We start from the raw sequence: 23,504 nt of genomic DNA, 5'->3' as shown, positions 1-23,504 counted from the left end.
TACAATGACTTTTAGTTGACATAACATAAACGACTCCTTAAAATAGCTTAACCTTACCTTCTTCCACTCTCAACAACCATTCATTAAGATATTTCTTTCCTCTAAATTAGTCTTTCATCAGTTATAAAACTGTGCTCTTACTCTGCATTTTCCTATTTCTATTACTCCTGTCAAAGACTTGATCAAATTCTTTAATAGAGCCAAGTAAATTGTATCCCCTCCTTCTTTTGAACTGTATTTTAAAAACCTTTTCAAAGAATTCTAACAAGTTAATGAGACATGTCTAGTTCTAAGTGAAACCATATTTTTAAATCTATTGCCAACAACTTTTAGTCCTTTCCCTCACTCCAAACACAGTTAGTAGACACTTGAGTGTAAAATACAGTATTGTTTTACCATCTTTCTTGTCCCTTAATGCCACAAGGAGATTTCAGGAAGTACTTTTACTGAAACAATCAAAGAAATAACATCTTTGGTGTGCTCTGAACATCAAAATCCCAGTTTTCATTCACTACACGCTGCTGTTGAAGAATAATGCATATCAAAGAAAATAAAAGATTGTCCCATTCTTCTAGTAGTGAACTCTGGCAGCATCAATGCAAACACAAAAATCGCTGTTCATTACACCAACATTACTTCCATAGAAGAAAGTGGTAGAAGTTACACCAATTTCACAGAAGACATTTGAGCAATGTAGAGTGCATTTGACTCAGTAAGTCCTACAAAGAAAGCAAAATTCTTAGGGAGAGTTCAGAAAAAAATGTAAGAAACATATGGATATCATAAATTTGAGGCTAGAAATATAGTGTTGATTTTAAATCTGCTTCATATAAAATAAGCACAGCTACCAGTAGGTTATTGAAAAGGTTTCTGTCACTGAAGTGTGGTGTTAACAATTATTTCAGCAGAACACCTCTTATTTTTGAGGCAGAACAATCTTTCTGGGCTTTTCAGATTCTGCAATGCTCTTGGTTAGGGAAATTGTTTCAGAAAGCTATAAATGACTTCCAGTACATCAGACAAATTTGAAGATTTCCCCTCTGACAGCCAAAGCACATTTTGGTCATAGTACTCTATCTGTTTTTCAACCCCAAGTCTTATTTATGCCAAGCCTTGTGGATGGAACCAAAAATGAATGTCACAAAAGGATGTAGATATGTAATAGGTAGTGCTCACAAGTTCAGGCCTTCATGCTGTATGCAAAAAATAAGTTACTTCTTCAATCATATATCCAATTACTGCTTTTACAATGGATTTGGAAGACTGTGCCAGTGTTATAATTTTCAAATATATATAAGAAAATGGCAAAGAATTAGGCATAAAGAAAGTTTATCTGCCATTTAGTCTGCCTTTCAGTCTGTCTGCCATCCATTTCCTCCTCTATACTCTTTTTTCTATTTTTCACTACTGAATTGTTATCCAAGCTGACAATACAGATCTACTTATCTTCCTTATCCCCACTTTGATAGCAAGAAAGGCAATGCAAGGGAAAGAAGACGACTTATGTTTTTCTAGTAAGTAGCACCTTGAATGCAGAATTCTAAGCAGGATTTCTTAGGAAAAAAAAAAAAAAAAAAGTTATTTCATCCTCATTATCCATTCAGTTATCTTTTAGTTATAAGCATCCTTAGCACAGTAAGTGCAATACCACTCACTAGACCATGTGAAATAAGTAGTGCAGAAAGCTACATTTCAGCTTAATGCCATTGAGGTTTATTTCGGCAAATAATAATATTTGGATTGTCTCCCAGTGACTGCTCCTTTTTGTATGTTGCAATGTGGCTTTTAAATCTTATTTAAAACTAACACTTATTATTCACCTTCTTATCATAAGGCCCAAACTATATTTCATTTCATGCTGCACTGAAATAACAAATATACTGTTAAGCACAGAGAGGTGCAGTGGTTACCACTTGTGAATAGTTGATCATAAAACTCTAGATTTTATTGTTTAATACAGAAATTTATTTACTTGAAAGCGTCAACTTAGTTGAAACAGCAATTATAAACAAAAACAAATTGTTGTCCTTATAAAATATATAGGTGCTATTAATTCTGTAACATATGCTAGAAGTACAGTGGCAGAACAGATTCCATTTAAACCTGGAAATGAAAGAGATGAAAACACAGGGGACTCACTTATGTTAGTGGCACACGTTAGAGGTAACAAAAACGTAGACTGTCATCTGGCAATGATGGCATACACCAAAGAAGAAGAAAAGAAAGGGAAAAATAATAAAAGAAGTTTATAGTTTGGATCAAAATCACTTTCCATTGAAAAACGGTATCCCTGAGAGTACTGAGTAACTGAGTACTGGATTTACTGATACCACACAGGATTTTTTTTTCATTTGCTTGCCTGGTTTTTTTTTTTTTCTCTCTACAACTTTGTGTCAAAGTAAGGACACTGTAATGTAAAAGTTAATCTTTATGTCTTTAAACTGTCCCTGCCTCATGTAAAATATCTCATTTATCTGGAATATTTATTCAGACATTTCCGACTATTTCAATACTTTTTGAGGTAGTGGAAATCCATCACGCTTTGAGGCCTTTTAATGCAGTGAGAAGCCTTTTTTGTCTCTGCCTGTTAAAGGCCAGGAAAGCACACTGACAATCAGCATCTACTAGATACCTGTTGGAAGTAAATTAACATTGGCATAATTCAACAGCATAAATAGTAATTACAAGAAGAAAGGATGAATTTCTCAGACTGTATTATATAATGTTGTCTTCTAAGATAATATAAGTAAGATACACAAATAGGACAAGCTATTCATTTTAGGCCTTTCAGTGTCTGCACTACTGGTAAAAAAAAGTCCTATGACACACAGAAAAACATGATAAACTTTCATAGTGGACTCATACAGGCTTGTGGGGTTTTGTTTGGTTGTTCTGTGGAATAAAGGAAGTTACACACACACAGAAATTTCTCCTTTACTGTTGTTAGTTAAAAAAAAAAAAGTAGCTTTGTTTAAAAAGAACCTAACACTTCGAGACAGTATTCCTTAAAAACCAATTATTATATTTTCCTTTCAATTTTTTTAGTACTATGTGCCACACATATCATTTACCTATCTCAGACGCAGCCACTGTGATGTTGTACCAAGGTGTTTCCTCTCTGTCAAAGATCTTGGCAGTTTTAATGGTTCCAGTATTAGCATCAATGGTGAAATATCTATCTTCTTCTGTGTTATGATCAATGAAATATCTAAGGAGAAATAAAATAGTAAATACATACTCATTGTAAAAAGTATGATCCAAGGTAACAGAAAGCTACATAAGAATATTTCTTTCAGTCTTTCAAAGATCTTGGAGATTTTAGATGTTTTCTAACATCTAAGAAACATCCTAACAAAAATTCTTTATTATGGGGATGGATGCCTGATGCCTGAAATAACGTTGTCTTTCACTCCTTTCATAATATTATTTGATCTTTTGATATGTAATAAGATTTCCACTATGAGTCACAAATACATAGATCGCTAACAGGTGATATTTTAGACAGCAGTGCTCATTTCTGTCAAAAGACACTGAGCATATTTACTTTGATTATAACAATGGAAAGGCAGAAAAGAAAACAGAAAAATATTCTTCTGCTTAAACAGCCTGTTCAGTCCCAGAACCTGTTTTGAAGCATGTCTTTTTGACATGAAGTTGACGACATAGCAACATAAGCCATTTTAAACATGTACATTACAAAGACTAGAAGCAGAAACAGCTGATTCCCAGAGATGCTGTTGACATTAGCCTAGAAGCCAAGAAGCATGCCTCCTTAACTCCCTTGGCTTCTGGGCACTTTGCCTAGCAGAGAAAGTAAAAACCTTTAAGTGGGTAATGGAAGCAGATGGGAACACAAAAGACGAGATTGACAAGACTTTTTTTTTTTCCACAAAGCCTGAATCGCTTACAATAGCTTTTACAAATGAACCAATTACACACCCCGATTAAACCTTCTCTTTTAGACCTGATGAGGAAATAAGGAACAATATAGAGCCTTTTACGTACCATAATTGTTTTCCTTCATAATTTGCCAGCCTTACTTTGCTTTCATTCTGGGATATTTTTAATATATGGAAGATACATATAGATTAAAATGATTTATTTGTCCCATCCAACTGCTCTTATTTCTACTTCACCAAAGGTTTAATTGCCAACTAATAAAAAGAGTGGTGCACATAAAGGCTGCAAAGCTCAAAAAATTAAAAATAACTTCAGTTTTATTACTCTCATAACGTGCTTATTCAGACTATTTACAGAAATGGAAAACAAGCAAGAAACACTTGGATGAATGATACAAAAAAAATAAGATATGTTTTCTGAAAAAGCAGAAGAAATAAAGGACTAGAGGAGGAGGTAGCAATTTGAATGAATCACCTTTACTGTTCAAAGGATAGGAGAGAATGTAAAAGCCAGCTAGGATGTGATGATTTTCCCTATTAGAAAGAAACTGAACCCATCTCTTCCAGCAGTAAGAAAAAATATACATAAGCTTACAACAGGGCAGTTTGGGTTGTGGCATTTAAGATTTGTCTTTTCACGTTTCCTGCGTTTTCAAAAATTAAAAATATGTTCCAGGCACTGGAAATGTGAGCGGACCAAACCAGGCTAGAAAATCTTTCTTTTTTGACTCTTTGCATCCTTCTTCTCACCATCCTGAAGAGTGAAACAGCTCCCGTATGACCATGGGGGTGGTTTGAGCAACAACAAACCTTTATGCTCCTTTGGAATAAAAATTTAACTTACCTTCTCCTATCAAACTAAGTCAGAACCCATGTGATCCATCAATTACCAACACCTGGGAACATCTCATTATAAAATACTTCAGAAGTGCTCAGTGATGAGACTTAAGATGTGAAAGATGGCAACGGAAGTTGCCTCAAGCAGAAAAAAAGACTTAAAAGGTCTCCATATTAGAAGTAAACTGGAAAGATCTTGAGTATGTAGGAGATGGGGGAATCACTTTTAAAGAATTCAAGTCAGGAAGCACTCTTCCAGAAAACATTATTTAATCATTGCGTCCTAAGTTGAATGAAAAAAAAAACCAAAAAACAAAGAAAACACTGATCATGACAAAATAAATGTTACAGATATCCAAGGAAACCTGTATTGCTTTCAAAGAATACTGGAATCCGCTGTGGATTGCAAAGCAAGAAAAAGACCTGCACAGTTATTCTCTTGGTATTATTTTATCTAGAAGAATTGGGCCAAGCTACCCACACACTGGGAGTCAAAATTAACTTTTGAGTTTCAGAACAATTGATTTTACCAGTGTTTCTGCTGGTCTTAGTCTACTAAAAAGAGAGCTGTGCAGAGCTGATCACTGTGAGCAGGATTTGTGGGTTCTCCAAGCAGTTACTTGTAACGGAAATGTTTTGAAAGACTGATCCAATATCAGTGGAAAAGTTTTACTTCCTATGCAGGCAGATAGTTCTACCTTTTCCTAGCTACTAAGAAACTTTGTAGCCAGGGTGCAATCAAACTCAGAAAGTACATACAGCTGCCATGCTTGGCGCAGAGCTGTGTTAAGATTTGAAGTCTATCCAGAAGATGCATGCTTCAATTGGATCAGTGCCTCCAGGCCTTATACTTCATACTTGGCAATGCAGGCAACTTGACAAATTTTTGGACCATGTTAGCTGTGCTATTGTTAAGGGAGAAATAATGAAGTCTAGTTGTGTTGGACAAGATGGACAGCACATGCATATACAGACCTCTTCTACAAGAAGTGGAATCGTGACAGAGGAAGGATAGAAAGAATAACTGTTCACCAAATAATTTTCCTGGAGACCTTAGCAAGACCCTTTACTGTCACAATTCTCTGTCAGGTATGTGATGACAAAATGTAATTCCTCCTCCCTGGCTACAGCCTTGTTCTTGGCTCTAGAGGTCTCCCGAAAATTACATGAATTATTTACAGGAAAACAAAACAAAACAAAATCTTCACTGAGCTATTCTTATGGAATATGTATTCTTAATTAAAATATATATATATATTATACATGAATCTTGCCTCTGCAAACATTTACTACTGTCAACAGCGTTTACTTATTACCAACATCAGACAGAGTGACTACTCTGAGAGTCAGAGTAGTGCTAATATTGTGCTAACAACCATAAAAAGTAGGACTATTTGCAGACATAAGCTTAAAAATAGAAATAATTTCAAACTGGGGTTAATGAGGAAAAAAAAGCAATAGGAATACACTGCTGCTTTTGTGCATGTCTAATTCACAATCATAACAAATTATTACTTTTCCCTCTACGAGGGAAGCAAGAGAACCAAAAAGAACAAGTATCATATACCAAATATGAAGCTTATGTAGAAAGACTGAAGCTCAATTCTGCTATGAATTGTGACACCCTAACACATCATTTTCATAGACACATAACAAAACATTGCCTTAGATTTTGAAATATGAACAGTTTTTTTCTAAATCACTTACTTAAATATATCTATATAAGCTGAAAGCTCAGTATTGGATGAATAATTTAAATTGCACTTTTTATGTCACTCATAGAAATAAAGCAATCCTGAGGTGATTCTCTCAGTAACACTTTCATTTCCAGTGACAACAGAAAAATAAAGAATGATAATAATTTATCCACAGTAGCATTTTCTCTCTACATCCTAACTTTTTCATATAGTTACAGCATATTAAAACATCTAGAGCTCAACAGAATTTTTCTTGATCATGTATAAATGAAACAGTGGCCCTGTTTAAGGCTTTCTTATTATGAAGTTTAGTTCTCTTCCATTTATCCATATTCTTCCTAAATCATGCTCTGTGTATCATGCCTAAAGCAGCCATTTGCACTACTGGGGCTCCCATTCTTCATGAATGTCTGTCTGAAACAAGCTACAAATGACATCCTCAAAGAGCAAAGGAAATATGAATATTAATATAAAGCTCTACACTCAGATACCCCAAAAATGTTTTGTAAGATAGAGCCACTCATTCTTGTCACATATAAAAGAACATTTAGAATAAGTTTCATTGCATTTATAAATCACATAACATTTTAAGGCTTTATAAAATATTAGCCACAAAGTTTTATACATCCTGATTTTGGCTGGGACAGAGTTAATTTCCTTCCTAGTAGCTGGTATGGCGATTATGGGTTTTTCTAGGTTGCAAAGAGCTATAATGCAAGTTTAGAATTTCAAAGTTATGTCGAAAGTGAATTTTCATCATGACTCTGCAAGATGCAGATCAGCAACAGAATATGCTCTATTACACTAAATTACATTTAGAAGCGTTATGAACACAGCAAACCTGTTAGTCACAGTTCCCAAAGAGCGTTTGAAGGAAATTAAATATCAAAACTATAGGCACTGAGAAACTCAACATGTATCATCTTTTTTTTTTTTTTCAGGTAGAATCACTGAATGGAAAGGCATTACCAGCCTTCTCATTCCTACTTCTGATCAACCCCCCAGCTTCTGTGACTTCACATCTTGTTTCTTGGCTTTTAGTGAAGCAGCGGTTCAGTGAGGACAGATATTCCCACTTTTTTTCTTTTAACTTTTTTTTTTAAAATCAAAAGTGCTTGCATGAGTTAGGAAATAAAGAGAAAATTATATGCAAGATAGGCCCTAGGCGCTCTTGACATATAAAGCAGTTTGCATTTTAAAGTAGTTGGGTTTTAATAGCACAGAGAATACTTGAGCATGAAGAAGGTTCTAAAAGATGCTAAAGGTTTCTGAAGATAAAACTTGTAATTATTTTCATAATCTAACTAAATTATTTGGCTTTGAGATAACATTAAAATCAGTTTGGTAATTGATAAGTGCTATAGTCTGTCAAGATCCCAGCATCCACTTCCAGTTTTTATGTTTCATAGTTAAGCCTTGAATTTGAGATTTTAAATCTTGTTTTGAGCTTTTGACTTGTCTTTTTTTGTTGTTGTTTTTTGTCATTAAGCAAGTCTTTAAGACATTCCTTCATTATGCCATTATTATTTATTACTAAATTTAATATGAGCAAACAAGAACTCTTTCAGAAATTACTATCTTGTCAACAAAACTTTTAGTTCTAAACTTCTAAAATCACATTTCAGGCAGGTTCAGATTTACAGTTCATAAAATCTCTTTAAGCTTGTATACAGAGATATATCTAATAGTCAGCTCTCAAATAACAACAAAAACTGGTTACAAAGAACCACTAACAAAAGTTAGTGGGAATACTGGCCAAACTGATCAGTCATGCCATCTAAACGATATAAGAAATCAGTTGATTAAATACGTTAGTGAATAATCTCAGAAGAAAAATATCCAGATTCAAAGGAAAGAGAATTTAAAAACAAAACAAACAAATAACAACAAAAAAATAGAAAATAAATGTGTGAGGAACAACTATACAGTGCATGAGAGGTATACGAGGAAGAAAAGCACGGAAATTGATTGGCTGCAGCTCCCTGTGTTTGGCCAGCTGGAGAGCTGCAGGAAGTGTGCCATGGTGGGCCTTAACTCTGGTGCATGCCCTTCATCTTCTATCTCCCTCCTGGCAGCAGCACTGCCAGCGAGCTTTGAAGACAAACGAGGTGGTGAGAAGGCAGCCTGTTGTCACACTTGTCTTGTACCATATTGCCTCCCTTTCAGGGACAGTCTATTTCCCCATAGTTCAAACAAACTTCTCCAAGAGAGAAAAGCAATTGGGAAGTGTGACACGGTAGTCATCTGCCAAAACAGCAGGTAACCAATTTTCTCCCTGCAGCATGTCTGGTAAAGGAGACATTAGATGTTCCAGAGTTCTGCAGCACCTTAGCCTATGCTTTCCAGTTGTGAAAATGAAATACATTTGAAGAGAGCTTGGAGAAGATGATCTCTGTTTACCATTTCTTCACATTTTTCAGATAGGTATAGCATTACTTTGAAGAGAATACTGCTCCTCTCGGAGTGCTTGCAGGATATGCTGTTCCCACTGAGTTAGCTCCGGTGCTGGCTGCCAGCTGATCAGCAGTACCTTAACATCTCCTGCCCAACACTCCCAAGCTCACCTCTTGTATCAAAATCTGTGCTTGGCAGATGTGACAGAGTCTTCCTTCTCCTCATCCCAGGAAGGTGAGGTAGCAGGTCCCAGGAGGTGCGGAGGAGCTGCAAATTGCTGCCTCCCCCCCCAGCCAAGCCTTTGAGTGGCAGCTGCTGCTGGTTTGCATTTCATGCAGAAGTTGGCTCCCTGCTGCTGCTCCTGTTCCCACTGCCTGAGCACTGCTGGCACACTGCTCACCTTGGACACTGGAAACTAGGAATGTTGTTCACTTGAAGGAAATGAGACATTTCTGTACTCCCATCTCTCTAGCTGACAATTTCTGTCTACATGTGCTAAAACCACCGATCATCTTTCCTAGCTAATTCTGCCAGTAAATGTAGGCTAAGAATATCACACACTCACAGAGGCATAATTCAGAAGTCAAATCAAGATAAAAGTTTTTCTTCTTTTCCTGACTTCATGAATTTCTTCAGAGGATTTCAACTGTCCAACTACATTTTTAATAGACGCCTCAATGGTAGAACTGTTACATCACAGTTTATTTTTATTCAGACACATTAACATTTAGATTCCAATGTTGCCAAAAAATAAAGTGCAGTTGGTGTTATATGACAATCACTTTTTGTTCCCAAAGGTTCACCAGCTAAATAATGGAATTCTACTTACACATTTTTTTCTGAGTCACGCTAAAGAGCAAACCAAATAAAAGCAACATCAATAGATTAATACATATTTATGGAAGTGAACAGCCCTACCAAAAGACTTCATTACAGAGACTATTCAGATATAAACGCCAATTCCTAAAACCATAAAAGAATTTTAAATACTGTAGGCACTCTGAAGCCAGAGGAAATTACACTTAAAGAAACAAACAAACAAAAAAAGATGTACTGGAATGAAAAATCAGGCTCTCACAGCCACAGTACTAGGATGTTCTGTCAGTATTTCTATCAAAGATTTAAGTAAGGGATGGAGGTGGCTCTGGTTGCTGTGCGATGTTGACCACCATCCTGAACTGGATGCTTCCCAGAGAGAACAGCTGTCAGAACAGCTTACCAGCTCCTGAACAGAGAGGTGGATGTTTTTGTTAGGCAGATTTGTTTTGGGCATGGCAGCAGCGCCATTTCATGGGAAAGTGGGAGGCCTGGGATGTGCAGCTTGACAAGAATCAAAAATAAATTGAGGCCTCAGGGAAAAAGTCAGCAACAGATCTCCAACCTCAGCACAGTAAGGAAAGGTTTTAAAATGGTTACTCCCTATGAAGACAGATAGAGAATCAGAGAAGAAATTGGAGAAAGAAATCCACTCTGGCTTTAGCTGTTCCAAAAAGGAACAGTTCTTTTTCTATTCTGATTTACAGATGCTCTTGATGAAGAACAATACTGAAGGAATGCAGAAAGCAAATGAATGAAAAAGAAGATGAGATGGAAGAGGTCACAGCTCCTCTCTGCTAGCTGTGAGGCATTCACATACTCTGGAAAGATACTTTAGTGTCTCTGTAGGTGTTGGTCACAGGGTTGTGACAGTGTCACGCTCTGAAGGCTTGAGCAAAGAGGTGCCTCACTCCACAAACTCAGGGATGGCAAGATCTGGGGAGATGCTTCCCCTTTGGGCATGTGAGGTGACACTGATCGCAGCAAGCTGCCTTAAGTACAGCTAACAAAGCGTCCTATGCACAGGATATAAAACAGCAAACTGACCTTATTCAACTTATAGATCATCCAATTAACAACTAAGACGCATCTATACAAAAAGATGAAGAGGATTCTTATATTTTCCAGCAAGAATGGCATAGAAACTGATACTGATCTCCTAGGGCAGGAAGAAAATAAATTGAAAAATATAATTTTCATCTTCATTGTCCTTAGTCCCATCACATGGCTGAGAGATCATCTCCCTCCCCTAAACATGCCAATACTGTACAATCAAAATTTGAGTGAATGGCTGAATCAGAATTTCACATTTTATTCTACCTCCAGTAAATATAAACTTCACATCAGAAAAAATACAATATAAACAGAATTCTCTGAAACATTTTTTAAGCCTTTCTCCTACTCTTACCACAAAATGAATGGTCTGACATTCACAAAAATAAAAAGGCCTTTTCTGACTTTGTGTGGGTCATTTTTGTTTAATATATTTATTTTTATTGTTTCATTATCAGTTGGCTAATTCTGCATTTCCTGGAATTGAAGGTATGGTTTTCAGCAAAAGGAAAACCACGTGTAACTTTTTTTTCTTTCTTTTCCTTTTTCTTTTCCTGCCTATTACTTTTAAGGAGTAGTGACAAGAGAACCGAGTAGAAAGTTATTTTAGAGTGACATCAGGAAGTCAGTAAGATCACCCCAATTTCCTATAACTAATCAATTTCAGTCCCAACTAATAAAATTCATTCTAACAAGGTAAGATTACAGAGTGGCCAGAGTCCAACATGAAAATGATTTGAATTTCAATGCATTAATATAACAAGACCTAATACGGTGCTTCTGTAATGTGCGACTTTTTTTTCCCACATACTACACTTGCCAGGATCCAATCAATGTTAAAGAAGGCACTCAGCTCCTTTTAAGATAGTATCAGCCTGGGATAAAGTTAATATGAAAGAATTTGCCCATGTCATACAATTATTTTCACTGTTCTATCAGAGTTCAATAAAGTTTTGTGGTCCTGTAACCATGCCTTTGCTCTTTTCTGACCCATTAACTCCGAAGGGGCTTGGGGAATGGCAGCAGTGTTATCTTTCTGAAAAGCATTCCACAGAAAATAGAGCAGATGCAATCAGAAAGCTCCAAGGAATGTGTAAGCATTCACTGTGGCTAAGACACACTATCTAAATATCACCTATAGGAAGATGGCAGGGTTTCAACAGGCACAACTGCAGCCCTGAGGCAGTATTAGCAGCCTAGGGCTGCTCCCATTGCACATATGCATCCTGCCAATTAAAAACTTTTTCACCTCTAATCTCCACAGAATTCTGCTGTGTATGGGTTCAGGAAGAAAAAAAGACGATATCTAAGTAAGTGCAGAGAGATTTAAAATGAATGATTTATTAAAATAAAACGACAGTAAGTGAATTCAATATTTATCCATTCTTTAATGTTATATTGGCAACTTTCAAGATTTGCTTGCACATCAGATATTTCATAAGACATAACCCTGATATTTAAAAGCAATAAAATATTTTAGTATGGAAGTAGACTACCTGGCACAAATACAATGAGTCTGTGATCTCTCTGAATAAATTACAATTTGGGATATTTTCTCTTCATTTAGAGGATAAATTTTTTAGCTCATGGTTATTTTCCAAACCACTCACAAATAGTTAAAATTAATATATGATGAAGTCTGTCTTTCTTGTGTTTTCTATGGCTATGTTTACTTTTGCTATTTCAATAGAATTACAATTTTCAAAGTACAGGACTTCAAAAAGTTTCATTGAAAATGCATTTCTATTTATGCAAAAAATATATAGTCACTTAAAAAGAAAAATCCTTTAAAACTGCCAAACCGCCAACCAGATAATGTCTGAAGAAAATAAACCAATAATAGCTACAGTTGTTACGAGAGGTTCTTTTGCTAGGAATGAAAAAGTTAAACAGTGTTACAAGGATTGGCACAAAGTCAGAGGCCTCTGAGATGACTTGGTTCAGAAGCAAGCCGAAATTACTGGGATGAAACTGCAGTGACAAAATGAGAAAAAAAAGCATTCTGACTCTTCACCACTGATAACAACGGAAGTCATTATTTATTTATTTTTCTAGCTTCAATAATTAAATTTTATAAGGATTTCCCCTCAGCATTGTTAATTACTTTAACTACTCCTCTCACCATTATTCTAGTTATAAGAATCATTGCAGCCACCAAAATAAAGTGATAGTTAATTGGGGAGTGAATAAATCACAACACCATATCTTTTCTAGCAGATGGACAATAGAGAAATGATATGGCTGCATCTGTGTGTGTATTGCTTTATCAGTCTCACACATAGCAATGAGCACCCTTACAAAGTAGAAAGGATGCAGAAGTAGATAAGGAAAAGCTGTGAAGCAAATTGCTGTTCCATAGCTGTCCTGTAGACTTACAGCATTGGGAAATGCATCCAATTCTCTTGGCAAAGGAAACATTATTCTATGCAGATCAGCTGTTCACATCTTACTCTGTAGCTATCTGCTGTGGAGACTATGTGATACGTGCTTTCTTATATTGAAACTTTCTGTCTTTTATTTCTATAATGACTTTTTTTTTTTTTAAATAAACTTGGAACTGTTCATGTATGAGGGAAAGCAATGGTCTTTCAGAATCACTGGGGTTTAGTTGAACAGTGAAAGATACTCTTGCAGATTGGCACAGGACATAAGGATACCACACACACACACTTCTGAGAAAAATCACCTCCTAAGGTTCCTCCTTTAGGACCTGCCTCTGGCCAAGCACTAGTTCAGCCAAGCCACTCTGTGTGGCCCATGGCTGGTGACGCGTTGCATTAAATGTTATGGATACTTGATTTGCTAAGGACTGGCAGAACCCCTCTGAGGGGTGAATCCTTTCAGAAGCAAAAATTCAGTACATTCTGCCACCATTTTATATAATTTCCTAATTCAACAGAAAGAAATGGAAGGAAAGGCACACAAATGTGCAGAACACAGGAAAAAAAGTCAACTAACTTATTTGAATAATATGGATATTTCATATTCTGACCTCAATCATTGGTTACAAGTTCTTGTTTGGGAAAATAAAAGGCCAACACCAAAAGTAAAATATTTGGAAATTCCAGTCACCCTTCCTACAAATTACTTCCTGTTTCACAGAAAAAAATCCATTTCTGCCCTTCCCAGACATTATGCAAACTGCAGTAGGTTTTCTGTCACCATTACTGTCTTATAGTTTTCTATACAACAATTTCAATGCCCACAGATTGCTGAAATATGGTAGAACTAGTCAAATCTGCACTTGTCCTTTCTATTTCCAATCTACTACAACTTCTAGTCTGGCAGTATTAGCTGCTGTTTCAGAATTATACTATTAAAAACCACAGGCACTTAGGAGTTGTTTTTAGTGGTATTTTCTAATTTGTATTACGATTTGGACATAAATAATACAGTGCTGATTTTTCGAAGGCAATAACTTGCCACTAAGAAATTGCATATATTGATTTTCTGACAATAAATATTTTGAATCCTCAAACAATTCACACAAGAGAACCATAAAAACTGGATTATTTCATTGTTCTGCAAAAACTGTTTCATCCTACCAAAAACTATCACACATATCCAGCAGACTTCAGCTCAGTCAGGAGTCCAATTAGCTTCTGAAATACTGTTCTCCAAGTAAATTCTCATATAATTTCCAGAAAAGCTATACCATTTTGTCATAAAAAGAAGTAACCCGAAATATATATTCATGAATGTTTTTTTCCTGAAATATTTTAAAACCAGTACCAATTTTAAGACAAATATTTCTGCATTGTTCCACAAAATTCACACGTTGCATGTCAGTTTAGAAAGTAACATATCCAGCAGCTAAAGTGAGTAAAATACATTATCAGATCCTACTACAGGTGAAAACATGCAACTAAAATCATCTTCTAAACCAATAATGAAATCAAGCCTTAGTTCCAGGGCAGTCAAGGTTAAATCCAGATGCTTTTAAATTTAGAAGAAGCCAGATTATCATCCATATGCATATTTTTGGCATCAATGCTTTTTCAAGCTTGCTGTGGGGGCATTTCCAGTTTGATTTCAGTTCCTTAGTTCAGATCATGACTTATTTCCAACCCAGTTCTGTTGCTATATGAACTATTTCAATTAGGGCAACAACACAGAATTCTCCCTTTTTTCCTTTCTTTAAGAGCAAATTCAATTGAAAGGCTATCAAAATCTTGCCTTCCTAATATGTAACATTTGTTTAGTTTTCAAATGATACATCTGATATTATAAGTGTTTACTTTTCAGCACTTGCACCAGACCTTGCAATTAGAGATAGCCTGACACATGATTAGCAATGTCAGTGAGCTGCATTATTAATTTTTTTTCATTATTCTACTAAAACTGTAGTATATAAGAAAATAATGACTTCCTCTAGAAATATAATTTTGCAGCAATTACCCTGCAATTACAGCATGACTGTCAGGAAAAGAGCACCTAGTACAGCTCCTGCCTTGCACAAGCACCTGGCACAATAAGTGTGGAAGGAGTGCAGAGGACCATCTCAGTATCTGCATATATATGAATAATATCTGAATAACAGGAAAAAAATCAGCATTATGATCATGAATTGATTTATAACCAGTGGTACAAGACTCACTGGCAGAAGGACTGTGAAGTGCATAATTTTACACGATGTGTTAACATGCACTGGTCTTGTGTAGTGGTTTGCTTGGAGAAGTGCTGCTGATGTATGAATAACATACATGTAATGTACATTATTGCTCAGACTGACGACTGAATGATGATTTTATGTAACGCAACGAAAGTTTGAGTTTACATTATTAAATCAAATCCATGTAGGCAGACTGTAACACTATGAATACCAACATGCTTTTTCCTTGTGTGTACTAAAATAAAATAAACTGTTTCATTACCCCAAATCTCATTAAACATTTAGCAGATGAAATTCAACCCAGTATAACTTGAACTTACTATACCTCACTAAACTGTTGGCAGTGTCAGGATCTTGTGCCGTCACAGTGCCAACAGGTGTCCCGATCTTTGCATTTTCATAGACTTCCATGAGATAGGAAGGCATAGTGAAGAGAGGAGGTTCATCAACATCGCCAACTATGATCTTCAGCATTGTTACATCCTTGAATGGTCCCAGGTGCGAAAAGCGGAAGTCAAGATGAGTATTTGCCCCTTCTATATTAAGCGTATAGGATTTCTTTTTTTCATAGTTGAGAGGCTGTTGGCAGAAAAAAGTATTTCTCATTACCATTCTGTGCTTCAGTTTAGCCTGGTAGCTAACTATATCTTTTCAGTTTAGTTTGGTAGCAGGTTACTGTGAAGGGACAACATTCTGTGATATTTCGACAGTCATTGACATACACTCTAAGTAGAAGGTTATACATGGAGTAGGATGACTCAGGTTTTCTCTCCAACAGAATTTTGTTCTGGGAGAACTTAGGATTGTGACTGAATGTCAAATTCTTCTGTGATAATGCAGTCTCTGGATTTTATCACTCTTCAAATTTAGTGGTCATTGCTAGATGCTTAAAAAGTATTCCAAATTAAATTAATTTCATACCTTTAATTAACATGTTTAATAGACAGTGATGGGGATTTAGAATTATTTTGGGCACCTCTTCTCTTAAACCTCCAACTGAAAAGCAACTCCTTGCATGAAAACACTCTTGTAATACAATAAATTTAAATACGTAAGGATGGCCTGAACACATGCATGCATGCTTTTCTAAAGAGAGGCAAATGAATGGTGTATACCTCTAGTCTAGACTCTTTTATTTTAAATTCTTTACCAGCAGCAACCTGAGGGACAACCTCTCAGTCTGTCTTACTATGTGCTGCTTCGTTGCACATGTATTAAATGGCCATAAGTGGAAAGAAAGTCTGCAGCTGTAGACGTGTCTTCTACAAGGTGTAATGTTCAAATAAAACCCAACAGAAAGCAAATCCCTGTCTGTACCATCCACAAGAAGTGCTACTGCCACTTTAGTCTTACCTTTAAAATTAATTAATGATTTTAATAAGATCAATTAAAATTATCAATTAAGGTATTAAAATCAATAGATTCCCATTAGGAATCGTACAGCTCCACTAGGAAGAAGTCGGTTTAACTCATGTATCACATAGCACTTCCTTTCTTAGGAGTAGTATTTCTAGTTAGCTATTTACATGACAACATTTTATCTGTTTCACTCCTTTTATATCTCTTTTAATCCTCTGAAATATTTTAGGCTTACTAATAAAAAAAAAAAAAAAATGATGGCCTTGCAAATCATGAAAATGAAATTCATATATGCAGATTCAGTTGCACGCTGTTAAATAATAAGTTTTATGGACAATATTTTGTTACAGAGACATTGAAATTAATATTAAAATCAGGAGCATGAACTGGCTAATAGTCTTCAATTTTTGTGTAAAGCAGTAAGTTATGAAACCTTTCACTGCAGTTAGAACCAGCCTGAGCTCACAGGACAGGCCATGACACACCCCACTCCCAACTCCTCCAATATTAGATGGTTACATAGTGGGGGTGACTGAAAGAACCACAGCTATTTTGGGCTGTTTTCTTTTACATCACTAAAATAATTTACTACTTTTTATGGAGAGTAAATCACGACTTTACTGTGAGAAGTTACCTTTTCCATATATTGTTTGCTGGTGTTTATTGCTGAAATGTCTATAAAAATACATTTTCCATTTACATGCATTAAACATGTTAAGATACTGATCTCAAAACCAGTAAGAAATAACAAAAACTGCATTACATGATGGATTGTACAAATTCTACATACAATAGTTTATAACCTGAGAGGTCAACATTTTTTTTGGTTTTGCAGAAAAGGATAAATGTGTAAAAGAACTATACTTGTACTATACTGACCGTAGGGACTAAATGCAATGATGAGGACAAGGCCAACAGGAGAAGAGCCTGAGAAAGCAGCCATAAAACAAGGCACTTTGGACCAAAGCTATTTAAATGTACAAGCATCAAGACCAATCCCTGTTGCAATTTTTTGAACTTTTATCAGTATCTGTCTGCAATTACATGAAGTTCAGCAAGTTTCCACAAATCAGATAGACTCATGAGGGTATAAAGAATGCCAAGTGGTCATTCATCAGTTTCAAGAAAATATGTAATTTCACGCAGTCACTGAATAGGCTGCTAAACTTCACAGTGTTACATTTTAAATGCATTCCTCTGAGTGCATTTAAATGTTGAGGAAAAGTCCCCTTATGTGATAATAAATACCTCAAGACTTTACTGGGCTACAACTTTCTGCCTTCAGTTGATTTATAAAGAAGGATAGGTAGTTAATACATATTGCCATGCTGAGTAAAGCAGATAGTTTGTACAGAAATGTACTACCAGTAAATTTCAAACAGACTCAGAACACAGCATAACAATAATTTGCACATTCATGTAATACCATTCTACTACAGAAATTTATCTCAGTAGAAAAATAGATCTCAAAATATTTTACAAAGTAAATGTATATTCTTCTCTTTCACCTCCTGTGCCATGCTTTAGTCCACATCCCACAAGGTCAATGATCTAACTGGAATCCCCACAGGTAGAAATTTTGGTGTGACAGAATGTCATAAAAATCAATGTTGTTTTGTGTGGACCTGAAGCCTGACTGAACAGAAATCAATGGAAGTGTTCAAGACTTCGATCAATGATAAATTCTTATTTCCTATCACACTAGAGAGTTGAAAAGAATTACTTAAGCCAAGAATTATGAGGAACTCAATGTGTGATTTATCAATGTCTGTATATTTTGTAGATAAAATCTAAAGTAAATTTGACTGTTGATGTATAAGAAATATAGCTGGTGAGGATTTATATATATTTCTTTGATTTCTCCTCTTTGTGTTGAAGAAAAACAATTTAATTCTCTTAAAAATAATAGTATGAAACATTTTTATTTCTCATCTCCCTTTCTTGAATGTACAAATAAAAATACTAAAGGCGTGAAAATTTACCATTATGAGATAATTTTTTGCGATGAAAAAAAGCTAAAAATACTACTCCTAATAGGTCAATTCATACAGAAATATATCCAGTAAATACAATTTTATATAATCTATACAATTTCATACTCTAAAATTCTCCAATTTTAATTTAGATGACATTCATCTACTTACACTATATTACTGCTATGAACAGGTCAAATATTAAATAATTATTTGCACTGCTTTGTAGCATATATACTCTAAGATTAAACAAATTCAAAATAGGATGGCAAATTTTAAATAGAAGATTTGGGAAAATAAAATTTATACTGACAATATTTGGATTAAGTTGTACAAGAACATTAATTTCTCTCAAAAAACATTAGGCATAATATGGATCCTAAAGTCTTGTTTTCTCTTCTGTAGTTATTCAATTGGACAATATTAATGTTTTTTATTTAGAAGTACATTCCAGATAATCAGAAAAAGCTGATGTTTCAAGAAACCTAAGTTTTTAAAACTATAGCCAGAGCAGTTTTTTTTCTCTTAATTTTCTTTAGTCTTCTTTCCACAATTTCTGCAAAATAAAAATCCTACACTTGCGCACAGGAAAAAAAAAAAAAAAAAAAAAAAAAAAAAAGGAAAAGCCTACACTCCTGCACAGTGATTCACATAGGTAAAGAAAAAAAAAAAACAAAAAAAACAAAAAAAACCAACAACACTACTTTCAACATTTTGAGATATCTTGGAGAAAAGATACACACTGTGCTACAGAATACTACTACCAGGGGTCCCAATTAGTACTAATTTTTTGGTTTTGTTTGTTCTCTCCTGAGAAGTAAGGAACTTTTCAATCAAAGGAAGCCAGATTCTACATATTTGAAGCGCTCACAAATGTTTTTCATTGTATATTTGATAAAATATTCAATAACTGAAATCTGTTTGCAATTTGAATGTACAGAATTTTATTTTGTTGGAATACTACTTAAGATACTGTATTAAAATTGACATTTATGTTACATTTACAGTTTGTCCAATGCTGTGCTAAGAACTTCGCTCATCTGCTGTCTCAGGTGATCTGTGCTGTTTAGCAGTAGAAGGAGAGAATGGAAGTATTGCACACAAGCTTGTGACTTGTTAAGTGTTACATCTCTCAGTTGAAATAAAACATTAACCAAGTAAAATGAACCCCTTCTTGTCTTGATAGGAAAAAGACTCAAGTTTCTGTCATGTGTATGTAAAGGAATAAGAAACATATGCTTTTATCATATTCTAAAACACAGAGAAATGTCTGCCAACAACAATAAGAAACAGTATTTTACATACTCAATATAAAAACTACTTTGTTTTGTTGAAGATTCTTCCTTTGTTCTTCACATTCTTAATATGCATCTCTTTTGTACTTAATGAATAATAGCCACGGTGAACTTTTAAACAGAACAATGTTCATTTTGAGGAAGCAATAACAGATTATAGCATCACCTCCATCTAGGCCACCATGAGCTTCACTGGTATAAAAAAGTCAAGAGTTTATTTTTATGGCTGAAAGGCTAAAATACACTGAATTGAAGTTTTTTATGACTCCGAGAAAGATAGGAACCATTTTAAATCATTATAAATGATGAAAATAACATTTCCTTCAGTTACAAATACATGCATAAATACTTATCCAGATGCAAAAGAAACACATTTACTACAATGTTGTAATTTTTTTAGATTCCCTTTTCTCACAATATCTCTTTAAGAGGTTCTGGTTTTCATCCTTCCTAGCTTCAGTTGAGCACAGAATACATGAGCTAAATATGAATGTCAATTCACTACCATTTTTTAGGGCACATGGATATAATTGCTGCCTCAAAACAGTAACAACAAAGCCATGTGAGAATTGATAATTGAAATCTGTTAGCCCAAATGAAAAAAAAAATAATAATAATCAAGAAAGGATTTCCCTTGTTGGAAATATTTCAAAAAAACCTTTTAAAACATAACAACTCAACTTTCTGTACTATTATTAAAGTAAAGTCAGTTTTATTCATAGGATATTAACATAAATAGGCAAGTATTTTAGGAAAGATTTGCTGTGAACTATGTCAGGGGGTTTAATACACAGATGAAATTATCTGTGGAATTATATTTTTATACGGAACTTAGTTAAGAGTGAACTTAAATGGCAAGAACACTTTATTATTAATAGTTTAAATAGACAGGGATAAATGCAGGAAATACATATAATAGAATCACAGAATCATAGAATGGTCTGGGTCTAAAAGGACCACAGTGATCAACTAGTTTCAAAACCCATGCCATGGGCAGGGTTGCCAATCACTAGACCAGGCTGCCCAGAGCCACATCCTGCCATCCAGCCTCGAATGCCTCTAGGGATGGAGCATCCACAACCTCCTGGAGTAATCTGTTTCAATGCATCACCACCCTCCGTGTGAAGAAATTCCTCCTAATATCTAATCAAAATCTCCCCTGTCTTAGTTTAATACCATTCCTCTTTGTCCTATCACCACCTATCCATGTAAACAGTTGTTCCCCCTCCAGTATATGCTCCCTTCAAGTACTACAAGGCCACAATGAGGTCTCCCAGGAGCATTCTCTCATCCAAGCTAAACAAGCCTAGTTCAACCTTCCTTTGTAGGAGAGGTGCTCCAGCCCTCTGATCATCTTAGCGGCCTTCTTTTGGACCTGTTCCAAGACTCCTGCATCTTTCTTATGCTGAGGGCCTGGACACAGTATCCTAGATGGGGCCTCACAAGAGCCAAGTAGAGGGGGACAATCTCCTCCCTCTCCCTGTTGGCCACCCCTTTCTTAATGCAGCCCAGGATACAGTTAGCCTTCCAGGATGCAAGCCCACACTGCTAACTTATGTCCACCTTCTTATCCACCAGGACCTTCAAGTTCTTCTCTGCAGGGTTGCTCTCTAGTTGTTTTTCCCCCAGCCTATATAAATAGCTGGGACTGCCCTGATCCAAGTGCAATACTTTGCACTTGGTCTTGTTGAACCTCATTAGGTTCTCATGGGCTAACTTCTTCAACCTGTCCAGGTCCCTCTGGATGACTTCCCTTCCCTCCAATGTATCAGCTATGTCATTCAGATATATACTGTAACTGTGTGATGTTTAGGCTAGTTAAGTTTTGAGTCTTTTTGAGTTAGCGTCTGTACTATACAATGCAAAATACTTAGCACAGTAGATAGCCAGCTAGGAAGAAATTCAAGTAACAAAGGTATATGAAAACTTAAGTATACATTCATTTCCATAGATAAGCTTTCCATATAAAATTTCATCCATTTCTGTACAACTTAAAGCCAAATTTCTTTTTTTTTTTTTTTTTTTTAAATGAAATTTGATGAGTAAAACATCAAAGTAAAATTATTTACCCAAAACAAACAAACCAACCAACCAAAGAAACCCACAAATTATATGTTTCTGTCTTTGTTTTTTTTTTTTTCTCCCTGCTCTCTCTGAAATGGCTTAAGATGTTCTACAGAGCAACATGGATAAACTTACACTGCCGAATTTAATAGGGTGACACAGAAAAAAAATAATTACAGCACCTGCTTATTTGACATTCAACATAATATTTTTAATGACATACTCCAGCAACTTTCAATATCTGCTGCTTACCTTCTTCAGGGAAAGAATTCCTTCCCGTGTTTCTTTGTCAGTGGATATGGAAAACACCCCAGCACCATCACCATTTATAATTGTGTACTTCATGTCAGCATTTGAGCCAGTGTCTGCATCATTTGCCTTGATTTTGCCAACTGCTGATCCAACCTGAGCTGATTCAGGAACATAGAGCTGATAATGTTCTGAGGGTAAAAAACAAACGAAAAACAGCTTGGACGTTTTTTAGCCAAACTAAATTAAAGAACCTTTATGTGCGCAATTATCCTATGAAAATGGATAGTACTTCATAGAGAAAGCAGACAAATAAAACTATGAACATATTTAGGTTCCCTAAAGATTCCAAATGGAAACTGTACCTTCCATAGGATAGCTTAGCTCAAAATCCAAAAGACCTAAAGCAGGATTTGTTTTTTTTTTTTTTACAGCTCTTTTTGCTGCTCATCACATATCACAGAAATTAACTCTGAACTTTACTTATAGAATTTTTACAGTATTTTTAAAAGTTTACCTTCTCTATAGTCTAAATATATACACCTTCAGCCAGTTACCACAAAATGAGTAAGCACAGGAACATATTTCATCTAGAAGAACTTTGCATACTATATTAATGATTTGTTTTCCTGAAATTTTATCATTTGTCTTAGTACCTTTGAATCAACACATTTTTTGCAACAGAAAAATGTAATAAATCCTTAATACCTTACCATTATTGCTTACCAGAATTGTCCTTTTGCACATATTTTCCCCTTGGTATCCAAAATAAAGGAAAATGAACATAATGGGTACATAAGTGAACTAGAGAATAGTGACTATAAAAAGCACCCTTAACAACTTTTAGTGTTTTTATCTTAGGTTAATAAATGGAAAATAAATTTTTTTGGATGATAATTTTCTTAACTGCGAGTATCATTTTGGCATAAATTTTATGACAGGTACAAAGTTCTTATTGGGACACAAAGGTTCTACAAAGAGAAGAAAGTCATAAACAGGCACGATACAATTATGTAAAACTCAATTTCCATCTGAAACTAGGCCAGCAAGATGGCTTAAAGACATTTTCTCCAATAATGTTAGTGCTATAAGACAGCAGGGATGTTGAAACCATAGACTTATAACAACAGAAGTTATGAACATACAAAAATCCCCTCCAAAGATAACTCATTTATGACCCTATCAAGCATCTGCAGAGTTTATATCACATGTCAACCTCCAACACAGAAAAAAAAATGGCAAAAAGTCAACCTCAG

The 23,504-nt window shown here is 35.2% G+C and overlaps 1 protein-coding gene across 3 annotated transcripts in view; it reads right to left on the bottom strand.

The window, feature by feature from the left end:
* Nucleotides 1-23,504, bottom strand: part of CDH18 (cadherin 18) — a 229,010-nt gene that overhangs the window by 30,676 nt on the left and 174,830 nt on the right. For all 3 annotated transcript variants that reach the window (XM_052704351.1, XM_052704352.1, XM_052704353.1), the window contains exons 7-9: nucleotides 22,252-22,439; nucleotides 15,634-15,887; nucleotides 3,072-3,208 (exon numbers count right to left, since the gene is read on the bottom strand). In XM_052704351.1, the coding sequence (XP_052560311.1) occupies nucleotides 3,072-3,208; nucleotides 15,634-15,887; nucleotides 22,252-22,439 (579 nt within the window). The remainder of the gene's footprint in view (nucleotides 1-3,071; nucleotides 3,209-15,633; nucleotides 15,888-22,251; nucleotides 22,440-23,504) is intronic.

Source organism: Tympanuchus pallidicinctus, unplaced genomic scaffold, assembly GCF_026119805.1.
Source record: "Tympanuchus pallidicinctus isolate F22 unplaced genomic scaffold, pur_lepc_1.0 scaffold5, whole genome shotgun sequence".
In the NCBI taxonomy this organism is placed as follows: Eukaryota; Metazoa; Chordata; class Aves; order Galliformes; family Phasianidae; genus Tympanuchus; species Tympanuchus pallidicinctus.
This window is presented reverse-complemented; position numbering and strand designations above follow the sequence as displayed.